The sequence below is a fragment of the Phaseolus vulgaris genome, chromosome 5 (assembly GCF_000499845.2).
Source record: "Phaseolus vulgaris cultivar G19833 chromosome 5, P. vulgaris v2.0, whole genome shotgun sequence".
NCBI classification, from domain to species: domain Eukaryota; kingdom Viridiplantae; phylum Streptophyta; class Magnoliopsida; order Fabales; family Fabaceae; genus Phaseolus; species Phaseolus vulgaris.
In genome coordinates, this window is record NC_023755.2 from 451556 (window position 1) to 469181 (window position 17626).

At 34.6% G+C, this 17626-nt stretch overlaps 3 protein-coding genes across 6 annotated transcripts; 1 reads left to right on the forward strand and 2 right to left on the reverse strand.

The window, feature by feature from the left end:
- LOC137834614 (UDP-glycosyltransferase 88F5-like) lies at nt 1-5917 on the forward strand. 2 transcript variants are annotated; one of them, XM_068642689.1, is made up of 2 exons: nt 1-831; nt 5056-5917. In XM_068642689.1, the coding sequence occupies exons 1-2, from the start codon at nt 69-71 to the stop codon at nt 5724-5726; spliced, it is 1434 nt and encodes a 477-aa protein (XP_068498790.1). In that variant the 5' UTR covers nt 1-68; the 3' UTR covers nt 5727-5917. The 2 variants fall into 2 exon arrangements, with proteins under 2 accessions (XP_068498790.1, XP_068498791.1); XM_068642690.1 differs by lacking the exon at nt 1-831 and adding an exon at nt 3503-4537.
- A 270-nt stretch (nt 5918-6187) lies between these two features.
- On the reverse strand, nt 6188-9362 carry LOC137834615 (nucleoid-associated protein At4g30620, chloroplastic-like). The gene is made up of 7 exons (XM_068642691.1): nt 9088-9362; nt 8377-8531; nt 7776-7876; nt 7661-7700; nt 6974-7045; nt 6455-6511; nt 6188-6357 (listed from the first exon to the last, which is right to left on the reverse strand). Exons 1-7 carry the CDS (start codon nt 9176-9178, stop codon nt 6283-6285), a joined length of 591 nt encoding a protein of 196 aa, XP_068498792.1. The 5' UTR covers nt 9179-9362; the 3' UTR covers nt 6188-6282.
- Nucleotides 9363-12787: 3425 nt separating this feature from the next.
- On the reverse strand, nt 12788-17626 carry LOC137834616 (probable WRKY transcription factor 2). Of its 3 annotated transcripts, none has more exons than XM_068642692.1 (6): nt 17038-17626; nt 16029-16484; nt 15010-15198; nt 13897-14771; nt 13657-13812; nt 12788-13545 (listed from the first exon to the last, which is right to left on the reverse strand). In XM_068642692.1, exons 2-6 carry the CDS (start codon nt 16455-16457, stop codon nt 12972-12974), a joined length of 2223 nt encoding a protein of 740 aa, XP_068498793.1. In that variant the 5' UTR covers nt 16458-16484; nt 17038-17626; the 3' UTR covers nt 12788-12971. The 3 variants fall into 3 exon arrangements, with proteins under 3 accessions (XP_068498793.1, XP_068498794.1, XP_068498795.1); XM_068642693.1 differs by having other exon boundaries at nt 16029-16544; nt 17038-17625; XM_068642694.1 differs by having other exon boundaries at nt 16029-16503; nt 17038-17429.

The window sequence follows — 17626 nt, forward strand, 5'->3', positions numbered from 1 at the left end:
AAGAATTCAGCAGCTACAAATTAGGTTTGACACACCAAATCCAACCAAACCAAAAAGAAAGAAGAAAAATGAAAGAAGAAACACTAGTGTTGTATCCTGCCCTAGGAAGAGGCCACATTGTTTCCATGGTTGAACTTGCCATCTTCATTCTCCAAACTCACCATTACTCCATCATCATCCTCCTCACCAATGGCTTCCTTGATCACCCCACCATCAATGCTTACATCCACCACATCTCCACCTCTCACCCTTCCATCTCCTTCCTCCACCTCCCCCCCACCCCACCTCCCACCTCCACCACCACCGTCAGCTTCGTCGCCAAACTCATGAACTTTATGAACAGCAACACCCATAATGTAACCACCACCCTCTCCCAAATCTCCAAAACCACCACCCTAAAAGCCTTCATAATCGACTTCTTTTGCTCCTCCGCAATGGAAGCAGCTTCTTCACTGGGAATCCCACTCTACTACTTCTTCACTTCCGGCGCCACCGTTCTCGCGCTCTTCTCGTACTTTCCGAAGCTCCACGAAAGTGGGAGCGTGTCGTTTAAGGATATGGTCGGGGTGGAACTGCGCGTGCCGGGCAACGCGCCCCTGAAGGCGGTGAAGTTGCCGGAACCCATGTTGGAGAGGGAGGACCCTGCGTACTGGCACGTGCTGGACTTCTGCACGCGCCTCTCGAAGGCCCGTGGGATTATTGTGAACACGTTCGCGGAGCTGGAGCCTGTGGCGGTGCAGGCCGTAGCAGACGGCGCGTGCTTTCCAGACGCGGAAAGTGCACCTCGTGTTTACTGTATCGGTCCCGTGATCGCGGAACCACAAGAATCAGGTACTATAAACGCCGTCGTGTTAAAATCATTTTCATTACAATTTATACTTATGGATTTTGACGAGGAAGTTGTAATTTATAATAGTAGATTTTAAAAATAAATTTTCAGTTATTAAAATTATTTTTTAAATAAAATCTTAAAATCATGCTTAAAATGCAAGCATAGATTTATTATTTAAATGAATAGAGTTTGAGATTAATAAAAAAACACGAAGTATTTTTTGTCTTTTAGGTCAATTAAGAAAAGAAAAAATTATGTGTCTTAGTATTTAAATTAATAACATAAGAAGGTAAATAAAAGAGACACTAAAATGAGTCACTCATTTGGAAAAAAAAGATAATTGATGAGTGGTTAAATTACTAATAGTCACTATAACCTGCAATTCAAACACTATTTATCATGTTTGAAGTAGTTAATTAGAGATTTAAGATTCATAAAAAGAGTTCAAAAACATTGGATGAATGTATAAGTATATTAACGTGACCACTTCATACTAAAGATATTATGATTTCTGACATAAATTTAATAGTAGGATATGATTCATAATAAAATTAACAAAATTAGTTAAAATATGTTATAAAAGTAAAATACAAGATAAATATTAAATGATTTTACCTCTTAATTATTTTTTGGAATAATTTTCTCTTCTTTTCCTTTTTTTCATATAAATGGTTTTACTTCATTTTTAATACCAAAGTCAAAATAATATATATAACATATAATTCAATTATAAATTAAGATAAAATTTATATAATATACATCAACAATATTCTGAAAAAAAAAAAATTATAATCAAATAATTTTTTTTTTGAAATCATCTAAAAATTTAGCTTCCATGACTACAACTTATTCTTTTAATTAGTTTTACTTCCGCTTGCACTTTTAACTTTTTTTCTATCTTTTATATTCTTTATGTTTTGAAATTCAATTTAAACTTTTTTATAATTTGATTGTGTATACTAGTATGAAAATTTTAAAATAATATGCTATTTTTATATACTTGGAATATATACTATAATATGTTAGTACACTATAATTTATTTGGTTAGTTTAAATTTTTAATTATTTTAATGTTTTAAAGTCATTTTCTTAGACAATTTTTTTTATTGTATTTATAAAACCAACGCGTAGAAGTGAGAACCAAATCCCTCGCTTTTGAACTAACCCTTTTAATCTTTCTAGACCCTTCTGAACCCTAATAATTAATTTTTTTTACTTTTCGATATTTTTCATCCTAATAAATGAGGTATATGTGTAATTGTATAAGAAAATAAATCAGAGAACACTGTAGAAGAAAGTCGTGGAAGTGTTGCGCATTTATTGGTGACGGTGGCTCTTTTTATAAATCTTCCTTTTCCATTTAAATATGAGTTTCTAGTTGCTACAAAATATACTTTTAATATTTGAGATCATATAGCACATAAAGAACATTTTTTTTTATATGAGTTTTCTTGGAATCTTCAAGATAAATCTCTTATTCATGATTTCGCCCGCATTTGTGTAGGAGATAAACACATTTTCTTTTGCAGATATGTATTTGGTAGTTTTAGAGTAAACACATTTTTTCATCTTTGAAACAATAATGGTATATTTATCTTAGGAAGTTGAGAAAAAAATAAAATAAAATATTATCCTGAAAACACAATGTCTCTTTTTTTGAAGGTGAAGTTAGTTTTATTGGAGCGAGAATTTTTATTATTATTTTTTTTTTGTGATTAGGTTTTTTCTCATACTTTTTTTAGGTTGGTTTGTCTTCTATCATATTTATCTTAAATGTTTTAGTTTTATACATTCCTTTTTATTGATATCTTTAATGATAAGTATCTTCAATGATAACACGAGTGATTAAATCTAACAGTGACATTGGTTGTGTTGTGTCTCCGCTTCAATTGTTATTTGTATTACGTCCAATATTGTGAAATTTTTTCAATCAATAATTTGAAACGAATTCATCAGACAAGATTATGTTATTTGCTTTAATATCTTCAAGCAAACAACTTGTAAATGTTGATATTTTTGTCTTCAATCAACTGGAATATCAGCTATTTGAAAATTCAAGAAAAGAAGAATAAAGATATCTTTACCTAAATCAAAATAATTTAATATCACATACTTTTACATGTGAGACTTCAATTCATAGTCCAAGTCAAGCATTCGTTTATCTGAATCTAATGTCCTTGTCTTCAATTATCTTCCGGCGATAATAGTTTCTGATCACGAACCTTTTGTCTAAGAACGTCTTTGATAATATATTTAAGAATAAGAGTATAGTATCTCAAATATCTTTTGTTTCCTTATAAGAGCAATATACATTGAACAAATTATTAAATAACACACTCAACAAGATGTGACGAGATACCTTATTCACATGAGTTCATTCTTCAATTTATTTCATAAACAAACTGAAGTCTGATTTGAAAGTTCTAAGAACAATAAAAACTCCATACATATCTAAACTCACATTCTTGTCGACATAAAAAATTATGACCAATGAAAACTTCAATTTTTAAAATATCCCAAAATTTGCAAAAACACACATTTGCAAAAACACCATTTATGTGTGTGTTTGTATTCATAGATAAAGGTGAGTAGGAAGCCAAATCCTACTCCACACAAAATTAAAAATAAATCATACTCTAATATCAAAAGAAGAATAAGGAGATCTTTACCTAAATCAAAGGAATTTAACATCACATTTAATCTTTCCTATATATATAATTGTTTATCACTTACATCTTATTCAATTTATCTACTTTTACATTTAAGACTTCAATTCATAGTTGAAGTCAAGCATTCCAAGACTCCATAATTACATAAAATCTAGAACTAAATACAAAATATTTTTCTTCTTCTTTTTTCCCCATAAAGAACACTAATATAAATGCAGCACCTTGGCAAGAGTGTCACATGGTATCACAAAGATCTGAGCAACCGAATCAACGAAAATGGAAAAAGATAGAATTGTGATGTTCCCATCACCAGGAATAGGCCACATTGTTGCCATGGTTGAGCTTGCCAAGCTCATCCAAACGCACCGTTTCTCCGTCACCATCCTCCTCACCACCGGCCACCACGACCACCCCACCATCGACGCCTACATCCGCCGCATCACCGCCGCCCATCCCTCTATCTCCTTCCTCCGCTTCCCCCACATCCCACTCGCCGCCGCCCCAACCACCGTCAGCCGCGCCGCCAGGGCCTTTGCCTTCATCAAAGCAAATGCTTCCAACGTCGCCACCTACCTCTCCCAAATCTCCAAAACCACCGCCGTCAAAGCCTTCATCATCGATCTCTTCTGCACTTCCGCCATGGAATCAGCTTCGTCCATGGGAATCCCGGTCTACTACTTCTTCACTTCCGGCGCCGCCGTTCTCGCGCTCTTCTCGTACTTTCCGAAACTCCACGAAGAGAGGAGCGAGTCGTTTAAGGATATGGTCGGCGTGGAACTGCGCGTGCCGGGCAACGCGCCTCTGAAGGCGGTGAACATGCCGGAGCCCGTCTTAGACAGGGGCGACCCTGCCTACTGGGACATGCTCTACTTCTGCACGCACCTTCCCAAGGCGCGTGGGATTATAGTGAACTCCTTCCCAGAGCTCGAGCCTCTGGCGGTTAACGCCGTCGCGGATGGCGCGTGTACTCCAAACGCCGAACGTGGATCTCACGTTTACTATATCGGACCACTCATAGCAGAACCCCAACAATCAGGTTTCGTCTCGTGGTTCTTTCTTCCGCTAAAAGATGTTTTTTTTAATAATAATTTTTCTACTTTCTTTCAGATTCTTTCTTCTTTCTCAACATTCAATACAAATTAGTTTTGTTCTTACGTTTTGGTCTCCGAATGCCATGGTTGACTCTTCTTTTACTTTTTCAATGCTATTGTCGACTCTTTTATTAATTTTTGAAGGATCTTAATTAAAATATTTTTTAAAAATCTCATGTTAAAGTTCCTACTTTTTTGGAACTTCTCTTACACTTTCATCGCCATGTTAATGTCAATCAAAGGATTTAAGCGAAGATTCATTGGTAAAAACCCATATAAGAAATTATTACCCCATCTGTAACCAAAACTTTAAGACTCTAGCTTTATGAAGTGTTTTCTTATATATTGCTTAGTTTTTTCATTTCTACCTTAAAAAACTCATATTTCAGTTCCTAAGAAATGCTTTAACGTATTAGTAAATTACGTGAATTTGATTGATTTAGCATTGTTTTGGTTTGTGCAGAAGGAGCAGCAGGAACAGAGAGCAAAGAATGTCTGAGATGGCTAGATGAGCAACCAAGTAGAAGCGTGGTGTATCTGTGCTTCGGAAGCCGAGGGTCGTTCTCAGTGTCACAGTTGGGAGAGATAGCGAAAGGGTTAGAGAGGAGTGGGAAGAGGTTCTTGTGGGTTGTGAAAAAGCCATTGGAAGAAGATGGAGCAAAGCAGGGTCAGGAGTTAGCAAAGCCAGGTGATGAATTCGACTTGGCTTCAGTGTTGCCAAATGGGTTCCTGGAGAGGACCAAGGAACGAGGCATGGTGGTGAAAGCCTGGGCCCCACAGGTGGAGGTGCTGAGTCGTGACTCGGTGGGTGGGTTTGTGAGTCACTGCGGGTGGAACTCGGTGTTGGAAGGGGTGGTGGCGGGGGTGCCAATGGTTGCATGGCCACTGTATGCAGAGCAGCATGTGAACAGGGAGGTGATGGTGGGGGAGATGAAGGTGGCTGTTGCTGTGAATGAGAGGGAAGAAGATGGGTTAGTGAGTGGGGAGGAAGTGGAGAAGAGAGTGAGAGAAGTGATGGAGTGTAAGGAGATCAGAGAGAGAAGTGTGAAGCTCAAACACATGGCTTTGGCTGCTGTTTCAGACTTTGGATCCTCCACAACAGCACTTGCCAACTTGGTTCATTCATGGACTTAATTAATTCACTTCCTACCACCATTGTCAAAATTGTGCTTGATCATTTGATTAGTAGTGTTGTAAAACTGGATGAATTGCTTTGTATTATCTTTCTGATCATCTTCATCATATTTGATATAATACTCATACATTTTACAAAGCAATCTCATGTACTATTTTACCAGAAATTTCAATTTACTGTGTTAGATTAACCAAAGTCCAACAGAAAAGTTTGATGGTTTATTGACTATTTCAATATGTTTTTTAATATGCTCATTTCCCTAATTCTCTCTGCATGAAAATGAAGGCCTTTGGATGGAAGAAATTTCAGATAGAATTCATAGAAGAGAGGTTTATCTGTAATTCAAACTATTGTTCTTTATGAATAGTTAGCATTCTAGAGAAGGTATCACAATAATTTGATGCTTGGCTATTGAAGCTAACAAAACTACTATTCATGTCAACCAGATCAGAAACTCAGATTTCAAATAATTCTAGGATTACATTTCTTTCTGAATAACCAAGAGTACAAATCCACAGGCATAGTTGCAAAATTGAATAGAATTAAAAGTATAAATCACTTCAATCCTTCACTAAGACCTGGTGGCATTCCTAAGCTCTGTGCAAGATCATTCATCCTTTCCTTCATAGCCTACAAACATAAGCAATAACATTCTCTTTCAATTCAATAACCACAAATGCAAATGAAAATTTGTTCTTTTCTTCCTCATAAAGATAAGGATTTTTACCAGGACACTCTTCTGGTGTGCATCCTTGTATGCCTCAGTGATTAAAAGCGAGAGTTTCTGCAATCCACAGGTGTTTAATAATGAATAATAGTTTTATTATTGGCATTAAAGACCACATTTTTTTGTAAATAAAACTAGGGTCCTATTCAGAAAAGTTTCTTCACAAATGCATACCCAAAACATTAAAAGATAAAATGACTTGAACTTCTTCCTTAGTTAAAACCAACCAATGCACTTCCAACTTCTACAGAACTAGTTCATTTAACATTTCCAAAAGTTGAAATGCAAGAGTTTGTTTTGACAAGTTCAATGCATTTTCTTTTCATATATAGAAAATGAGAATTTTTATGATTTTAGTAAAAAGGTCCAAACCAAAGCATTGTTCTTCACAATTAACATGAATGAAAAGAAAGAAACTATAATAATGAAAGGATCTAGTATTTAATCCATTATCCTCCGATATTGATATAACAGAAAATAGAATATATAAACACAACATCACTTGAATTATTTACTTACTTCAGCTCCCAAATCCATAGCTGCCTCAGTAATTTCGGTTCTTACAGGTTGCTGGTTCCCCGACAGTGTCACCTAAAATTATACATAATCAAAAGTAAGTAACAAAAGATAATTATACTTACAAATTAATACATCAATATTGATAATTTAATGCAAAAATCATGATCATGAATAAGGATAGAAAAACATAGCAGTTATTAAAATTACATTTGGTACAAATAATGAATGACATTGTTCCATGAAAAACCTCATCTATATTGAAGTTGATTGTCACTTTGTTAGAGAGAAATTTGTGCCTAGGGTGATCAACTGGTAGATATATTCACTAAGTTACCAAGGGATTAACTACACATGTAACAAGTTAGATTGATTTCATATCGATGTTATTAGTTTAAAATAGGATAGCTGAATATATTCTATAACAACACACGAAATTCGATAGATCCGTTTTGGTCTAAACACAATTCATCATTTCTTTAGTGCAGCTATGTTAGCTAATTCCATTAGCACTTCTTTAGTTAGATTCTAGTTGGTAAAGCTTTCTGACAGTAAAAAAACATAAAGGGAGAATCAAAGAATAAATTATTCTGCTGGGAAAAACATAAAAAGGTTACAAACTTCAAGAAAGAGACAGATAGACAAACACAAAGAGGGCAAAGGGGAGGAGAGAGAGAACAAAAATCATACCTTCACTAACTCACCCTCACAGTAACCATCAAACTCTGCTCTGCATAATAGAACAAACGCTTGTTTATAAAAAGAAAACAAGCAAAGCTAAAACTGTATAATAAGAGAGCCATACGCTGCAAGTTCTTTCTGCACCCGCACTGCTTCAACTTGGACAACCATTTGTGCCTTCTTCACAGTCTCAAAAAGATTTTGCATGTTTCCAAGAATTCCTGCCTAGAACAATTCCACAATAAAATGTAATTTGTCAACTATAAATATCCAATACATCTAAAAATTCGTGTTATAACCAATGTACTTAGTATCTAATACATTTAAAAATACAAAGCATGGAAGTTAACCAAGATAGACAGTTGTTTAGGGGCTTCTGTAGTTGCTAGTAGGTACTATTAAGGTGACCCTTAGACTTGGATTCCTTATTTCTTATACAAGGAGCATGTTTGTGTAAGAAGTATCCTAAACAGAAGTATTTCTACATTTTACAAATACCACCTCTTGTTAGAGAGTAATGTGTGTGGACACAGCATCAAAATGGTGTGACTGTAATGATCATAATGCTTAGTTCAAATAAAAATTTCAAATAGCATAACAATTATGTTCGATGACCATTCTCTTGCATGTGAATGAAATAAGTAATCAAAGGAGAAACATGGATACCGAAGAAAATATGTGATCCCATCAGTATAAACATGACATTGACTGCACGAAACACTAACCTTAGAAGGAGCATCATCACTTTTTCCATTATTGTCTTTCTTCCCTCCAAATAAGGCATATAATCGGAAACATCTTTGGCCATGTCCAACTTTCCGACAACCACACCGAGATAATATCTTTACATCAACTATATTAGAGCTGGAACTTAGTTTACCTATTTCACAACAGCCAACTATGAGTAACTATTGTGGATAATTTTGTGAATCAAAAGCAAACATGCATTCCCCTTACATAACCCAATTCTCACTCTTATAATGTTCAAGTTCATCACTCTATCATCTAGTAAACATATTCTCAATCAAGAAGGTCAATTTTTCAATCAAGCCTTAACTGCATTTTGATTTAAAAGACAACTCTGTGGATAGAAACCCCACCAAACTCTCAACAACTCACATCAAAATAAACCTCCAGTTCATTGTCATAATTTGAAGATAGTTTCACTCTAAACAAAATGAAACAAAAAAAGGGGGACTTCATCCACATCAATACAAATAAGATCCCCTACCCAACAACCCAAAAACCACAAATAGACAACCCTCATGAAAATTAAAAAGTAAGCAAAAGAGCAGAACAATTTAGACAAACTAATTGAAACCCCAGAACCCAAAAATGACAAAAAAAAACAAGAGACTGGCAGAAAAGGGAAAAAGTTGCAATTTTGACGAATCTGGAGAGGACCCAAATGAAAATGAATGGGGAGAAAGACTCACAGAGAGAAGCTGAGAAAGGGGCATGCTTTGTCCGGTGACAGAGTCCGACAGCGTTTGAGAAAGGGGCAGTGAGAGAAGGCGTGGTTGCCATTGGGTTGCAGAGGATGAAAGAAGAAGATGGAATTTGGGTTTTGAAGAAGGATGAGATTGAAATGAGAAGTGTTGGATAAAATTGAAACAAGAGGTTGAAGTTTGGGTTTTGAAGGTGGATTATGATTTTGGGACAAGTTTTGATTTTATTTTGCCCCACTTTTGCAATGTCAGCACTGCAGAAGCATTCAAATTAAAACTTTCTTGTTTAATTATATATTTGTTTTCACTATTTTTTTAATTTTGTTTATTATCCAATTTTTAGAATCAAGACAAATTCAATTTTTGTGTTCAAGTAGGAGAAATTGGGTTAGGATTAGAATTTTCACTTATTTATTTTATTAAATTTTAACAATTTTGTATTAATTAAATATTTTCTTTATTAAATATAAAAAGATTATAGTTTTAAATTGAGTTACTGTCAATTTTTTTCTTTAATTGGATGAGATATTTGTTATCTTTTTTTTTTATATATTGTTTAAGTCTATAAGAAACTTAAAAAGTTAATTAATATTTACTTTTTACTTCTAGTTAATAAAACTTAATAATTATAAGAGCAACAGAGATAAACATGACTCTAAGCTTTTAACCTGAAAAATAAAAACACAAAATAGTTTAAGTTTTTTAATAATTTTTCAGTTTCAAACAATTTGATATACTTTTGAATATTACTTTTAAACATTTCAATTTATAAGTTCAAAATATTTTAAACATTATAACTCTAGTAACACTCATTTTCGTCCGGAAAAATAAAGTTTAAAAAATAAATTAAATTAAATTAAAAATAAAAAAAACATAAATCTTTAAAATTGTTTTCTTTTTTATATAAATTATAAAATACCATTTTTTTAGATTTTTATCATTTATTTATATTTTCGTTCTTTAAGAAAACATAAAATTTTTGGGCTCAGCCCATTTTGTTTTTAACCTAAATAAAAAAAATTCAAAAAATCAAAACAAAATTAAACAAGATCAAAAACAAAATATGTTGTTGCTGCACACTTTTTTTTCCTCTGGCGATTTGTACACCACCTCTATGCATGATTTTATGGTGCAGGTTTCACTTTCTGCAAGTTCTTTTTTTTTCTCAGATTATGTGTTAGTTTTTATATATATATATATATATATATATATATATATATATATATATATATATATATATACTGCTTTGTGATTTCATTTCCTTTACAAACAAATTGGATTTCTATTGAATGCACCACAAATTGATCATTTGATTAGTAGTGTTGTAAAACTGGATTAACTGTTTTGTATTATCTTTCTGATCATCTTTATCATATTTGATATAATACTCATACATTTTACAAAGCAGTATAATTTTACCAGAAATTTCAATTTACAGTGTTACTAATTTAAGTCCAACACAAAAGGTTTTTTTTGATGTTTTGCATAAGATTTTGTAAGGTAAACATTAGGTTTTTGCTTAGTACATCAGTTACTTATGGTAAAGTTTGTATTTGTTAGAAAAGATAGAAAATGGGATTCCGAGATCCTCTTGCTCACTGGTAATTAAATTTATTGATTAAAATCTCATAATTCAATGGAGAATTATAAAGAAATTCAAAAAGTTTAATCTTTCATACAGAAACAAAATAAAAGAATTATAAGAAAAAAGAAACTAACAAAATCCCGTGGAACTTCGAAGAGATTGAATTTAGAAATACATTAAGTTTTGGTCACATGTTGTTTGATGTATAACTTGCATTTTCTTTGAAAATGTAAAACAAAGTAAGATTGTTGGAGGTGTATGGTTTATTATCTGGTTTTTTGAAAGGAACAAGTAATGGAGCAATCTACAAGGTGAACTTTTGGCATTGGTTTCCATGGTCTTAACATTTGAAGTTCAGACTTTGTTTTGACCAACTTTGGAAAGATGATCTTGCATTGATTGAATGTTGTTACAGATATTTTGTGGATGCATTCAGAGATGATGTAAGGATTTGTTGAGGGGAATCAATGATGATGCACATTATATGGATGGATGGATGGACCACAACTATACCTCACTTAGGTCACATTTTCATGACTCTTTTCTTCCTTCTAGAGCTTTGATTTCCAATTTGTATCTAAACTGCTCATAGTTCCTTCCTACTATTGTTTGTGTGTGTTCAAATGAGTGGCAAATTTTTAACTCTTTAATCAGAATTTTAGGATGAAGATTGGAAAATGATTGTATCATGTTTAGCATAATCTTAATGTTTATTCTTTTAATCACATAAGTAGGAAAAAATAAGTTATATATTGAATGTGTAAGATTGTTTTCCTTATTGTTCCATCTTACCCACAAAATATGTGATTGTTAATATTTATTAGATAATATAAATATTACGCACTTGTAACCGTCTGATTAAATTCAGTTAAAGTATCAGAAATCGCTGATAACCGTTTAGAGTAGACATACTCTAAAGTAATCATAAATGTGTATCTGTGAAACTCAGCACCCTATCTATGCGGTTATTGATACTCGTCATGAATTCTATCACTTACAATATAAGTTCAAGGACTATTTCTCATTCACTTTATACTTGATATTCACTTATTACTCAGAGATTATTATATTAGTATTGACGCAACTATTTCTCATTCATTTTATACTTAATATTCACTTATTACTCAGAGATTATTATATTAGTATTGACGCTAACGTCGAAGAGTATTTTGTAGTTGGACTTTTCCTCAACATTTGATTATAAAATTCGACAACCCTTCAAGGAGAAGCTCGATCTTTTACCAACAACTCGAATCTCATATATCAGAAGACTCAGTACCAAATATAGTAAGAACGTTACATTAACAATTATTTCTAATTGATTGCTAATGTGACAATTAAATTTAATATGAAAAATGCACGTATGTCAATTATAATTGTTTAATTAATTTATCAACTTCCTTAATGAATCCTTAAAAATATACTATACATTAAGATTACCTTTTTTCCTTCGCTAATCTAATAAAAAGTTTGGCAGTTTTATTAACCAGTCGTGATTCAAAAGTTTGGAGTTTCATTTTTGAAAAAAGCAATTAATGTTCTAAAAAATCATGGTACAATTATTGATATTGGAATTTGGAAATAAGATTTTAAAAGTGGGCTTAGAATAATTCATAGTGGAAAAGATCACTTTTGAAAGGAGAATATATAATATTGACTTTTATATATATATATATATATATATATATATATATATATATATATATATATATATCTGACATCAATCAATTCCCTTTAAGTGGAAAATGTTTCAAAATTAATTAAAACATTGCAGAATTATCAAAATGAAATTCAGCAATATAAACTAATTATATTCAAACATTTAAAACCAAAATATTCAACAACTCTATGAATTCTATTACTAACAATATGCAGAACAAGTCAAAATAATGCAGACTTTTTGCTCCAGCTATTTAGAGAAATGATGTTATAATTTGACAAAGATGTTGCAAAACATAATCAAATTATTCTATAAAGTGTCTTGGTCAATGTTGAATCTAATAAACACAGTTTTCTGTCAAGAACAAATCTCAATGAAACACAATCTATCAGTATCATAGCCACTATGTCTTGAATTGACCTGGATTTGTTGAATGCAATATATCAGCAAATTGAACAACATATACCTTTGACATGTGAAGAATGTCAAACATTACAATGAAAGTCTGATAATGAAAATGTTCATCTATGTATGCTCGAGCATTACACATGTATATACTATATATATGTATGTTATAAGATGTAAACATTAGTGTTTTCTTTGAAGAAAGAATCAGGGAATGAAATTTTACATGTGAGGTCCAAGGGGCATGCGACTCATGATTTCTTGGTACACTGATGAACCATTTGGCAGGTTAAGGCCACCACCACCCTCCACATTTGGCTCTCCCTTTGGCATCATGAAACCAAAATCGTTTGAAGGATTTTGCTGTTGCTGCTGCTGCTGTTGTTGTGCCAAGAATGGATGAACAGGCATAACAGGGAGCTTGGCTTGCATGTGGCCTAACCCTGACATCGCCAGATCCGAAAGCATGGATTGGTTCATGCCGAAGGAGAAGCCATGGGAATGTCCTAGCTGCTGCCTTCCGGGTAGGTTGAACGAGCCAAGGGACGGCCTCTCGAGCCTTCCCATGCCATTGTGTACTTGAGATGATTCAGGTCTGTGAACATGGGTGTGAAGAACACCAGAAGCTTGGCCAGCACTGGAAGTGTTGGCATTGACATGGCTGCTGGCACGAGCAGCAGGAACATCATGGTTGTGCTTTCCCTCATAAGTAGTGATCACGGATTTAAGGTCATGTGAAGCTCTCTCCACATGTTTCCTTACTGTGCAGCCTGCATTTGTGCACTTGTAGTAACTCCTGCAGCAAAACAACAACATTCAGTCAGATTTTTACCCTAAACCAAATGATGTGTTGTTACTATAATTTCTGTTGTGAATGCACAGACAAGATCAAGAGGAGAATGACCACCTTGGGTTGGGATTTCCTTTGACAACTTTTTGTCCATACTTCCGCCACCGATAACCGTCATCGAGGATATCTACTTCACTGGTAGTCTGTACAACAACTCTAGGCTCACGGATGGCTCTAGTAGCTCCACTCAGGTCTGCATATGATTCCAGTTTCCTGAGAAAATCAATCATTGATTTCAATAAGCAAGACAAATAAATGTTAGTTTTGAAAAATTAAAAGATAATGGTAAGTAAGTACCTTCTCTTAGATTCTGATTCATCTCCTTCCCCATCATAACCTAATGATACACTACCATGTGTGCCTCGGTCGTCTTCTTCTTCTTCGTTAGAAAAAGTAGACGAGGCATCAACTGCCTCTCCTGAATCAATGAGAGTACCAGCATTTTGACTCTGCAAATTGGTGGACTGGTTGCAGTACTCGGGTCCGATAGATGCCGATGATGTTGCTTCAAGGTTTTCGTGCTTCCAGTTACCAGCTCCAGCAACATTTCCCTTTTGTACATTACCCCAATCCATGTCGCCCTCACCACCATTGTGTGATTCAACATGTTCAGGGTTGTCCACTTGCATTTCAGTGTGAGGGTTGACCGAACCTATACCTGACCGACGATTTGGAGGAGGTTTCGGATGGCTGTGTGTTCCCTTGTAGATGATCTCGGTTATATGGCCCTCATGAGATCGTTCTACTTTCTTCTTAACCTGACAGTTTGGATGCGTGCACTTGTAGTAACTTCGAGGGTACTCGCTGCCTTTCACTTGCTTTTGGCCATATTTTCTCCAGTTATATCCATCATCAGATGGTGTGCCCCCAACACCACCAGTCACTGAATCTCCATTGCCTCTTTGATCTCCTTCTTCATCTCCATGCTCTTCAACTGGAGTAGAATGTTCAATGCCACCACCAACAGCATCAAAAGCCCTTTGATCAGCTGCAAACATTTTAATATCTTTTTCGGGAGGTGATTCAACAAAGTCTGCCTGAAGATGAAGACCACTTCTGTTCTCAGTTTGAACTTTAACAGCATCAACACTTTGAGAATGAAAGGAATTTTCTGACTGAGCCGAAACCTCGATACCATGACGTGATTGTTGAGGAACTGTAGTTGGATTTATCTGCAAAACAGAGGACAGACTAAATGACCAAAAAGGAGAAATAGATCTAAATATCATTGCCAAGACATACTGTAAATTGTCAACTCACTACATCAACCCCATACTATATCTAACCTGAATTAAATATCAATAATTGCATAACAATGTGTTCTAATGACATGGGATGTTGACCAGAAAGTAATCTGTCAAAGAATAGTATCTAAATGTGGTAATAAAAAAATTATTAGAATGTGCTTACTTTTCTTCCAGCACCATGATAGAAAGAGGAGCCTGAGTCTGTTGCTGGCTTGAAGGCAAAGGATGATGCATAGATATCATCAAAGCCATTATCCTTGCATTTTTCTGGAGCATCAGATGATAATTCTGAGTGCCGCATGTTGCCATTTGACATAAACAGAAACTTTCCAGTTGTTGGAGATGGCTGTGCCTGAAATTACATAGATTCATAGTTCAATAGGAGGCAGAACAATGTCAACAACAGAACAAGGAACCAGTTTCCGACATCAGCAGACAAATTACTATTGGTGCATCTGACAGAAAGTAAAAGGAAAAGTGATAACATGAGACTCTAAAAACTAAATTTGCACCATCTGTCAAGAAAGAGAATAAAAAAGTGCCTCATTGCACAGCATTCAGAGCAGTAAGAATCTAAACAATTTATAGTTTCCAAGTTGACAATGTAACACTATAAAATGAAAATCAAATCCAATTATTAGCACAGTCACATACCATTACCAAGACAACAGGGTCCTACCTATCATTCTTTTCAAAGTTAAAAGGACCAACATCTATTTAGATATAATTCTATGCCTTAATGCACCACTACTGTCACAAAAAGTATATTGAAAAAAGAAAAAGTCACAATGAGACATGATTTTTTTAAGCTGTTCTAGAGTATACATTCAAAATTATGATGTAATGAAATTTGAGGAGTTTAAGAAAGGACAGAAAAGAAACATAAGGAAAGCACGAAAATTCCAGAGGTGAAACAGAAAGGGTCATACATAGGAAAACTCGAGATCAGAAAACAAAACCATTATACACCTTGAAGAAATGACCTCGTATGAATCCTCAGACTGTCCAAATTATACTGTTGTCTATCCTATCAGACATACACATCAAGAGCAATAAGGGTTTGTGCTCTGTAGTGTAGCACAGCATACTAACAGCCAAATCTAGGACTATCTTCTTGGGTTTGAAAGAATGAAAAACAGATTTGATAAAGAAACCACAGAACACAAATAAACAAGAGCTCACCAGTGAATTTGCAAGGAAGACTGGAGAATCCAAAAGTGTAGTAGGACTGAGACCTGGTGGGATGGTCAAGTAAGGAGAGTGAATGTCAGAATTGAGTGAAAGGTCAGTAGTTCTCATGCTTTCAGTGTTCAACCTAGGAGCATTGAACCCAGCTCTAGCAGCCATTCTTTCCACAAGACCACCCCTGGAGTTCAACTTTTGGGGTCCAGAATCACCATCTTCTGCTCCATCCTGCATGTTTTTCTTCCCTGTCTCACTAGGCTCATGAGGTCCTGAAAAGAATTCCCCAGTTCTACCACTTCCAGAATGTTCTGAGACTGATCTTGTTACATGATCTTCCTCCAACATTCTAGAGAAAAATGTTCTTGGACTTGGGCTAGCAAGACCCCAATCGCCAGTGAGGGCAACATTATCATCAATCCCAGCCATTCAGACCTCACCCCAAGAACACCTAACCTGAAAATGGAAAAATTTTCTGAAAATAATGCAAAAACATGGAAACCCCACCTTCAGCACCTGCAACACAGAATGACAACTACTCAAAAGAAAAAAGCAAATGATTTTGTTCACAAGCAAATATGCAATTTGCTTAATTGGCTGACAAAACAAAAGACAACCCTGCCAACATGAATCATCAAGGACAACGCTTTCAACAATAAAAATCTCAAAAATCCATGCCCCCCACTTTGCTCATTCACCATTTGACAAAGTCCCAAAGCTATCGATTAAAAAAAGATCCTATTTTTTTCTTCTATCCGCTCCACCCAACAAGAAAAATAAGAAAAACCACAAATGGGACAAAAAGGAACCCAATCCAAACACAAAAAACACGACCCAATTCATCAAACGCAACGAGCAACGACATTGTTTCAGAATCGTTTAAATCACCAAACAAACAAGGTAAAAAACACACAAAAAAAAGAGAAAATAAAAAACAAAAGCAGAGGGACACAGAGACAGAGAGAGAAAGAGAAAGAGACAAAAGAGAGAGAATGATGAATGGGTTTACCTAGAAAACAATGAATTATTGAGATTCCTGAAAGAGAACAACCACGACCAGTGTAATCACCGCAACAACAACAACAACATCAACGGTTGGAACCAGAGAAACGGATCCGATAAACCCGAACCCGACCCAACCAGTTATCTGGGTTTTGTTGGTTCTCTTTTTTCCCTTGGTTAATGGAATTTGATCCAACTTTGTTTTCTTACCATGCTGATGTTGTTGTTCCTGTCAGTTGTTTGTTGTCTCTGTCTCTGGCTGTGTTGTGTTGTTCTTTGTTGTGTGTTTAGAAATAATTGTCCCAAAATATAGCCATGTAATGAAATGATTGTGCTGTTGAATGAGGAAAAGGAGGAAGAGGAAGGAGAATAGTTACAAAAAAAAAAAACCATTTTTTTTCATTGCCCACATAAATAAATAAAATTATTTTGAAAAGGTTAAATTGATTATTGCATTGTTGTTAATTTGGAAAATGAAAAATTATCATCACTGTTGTTAAAGCAAAAGGGTATAAGGAGTTTGTGGGGAAGGTGGAAGAAAAAAGAGTGGTGGACCTCAAAAAATCAAAGGAATCTTTCACACACAAACATATCCT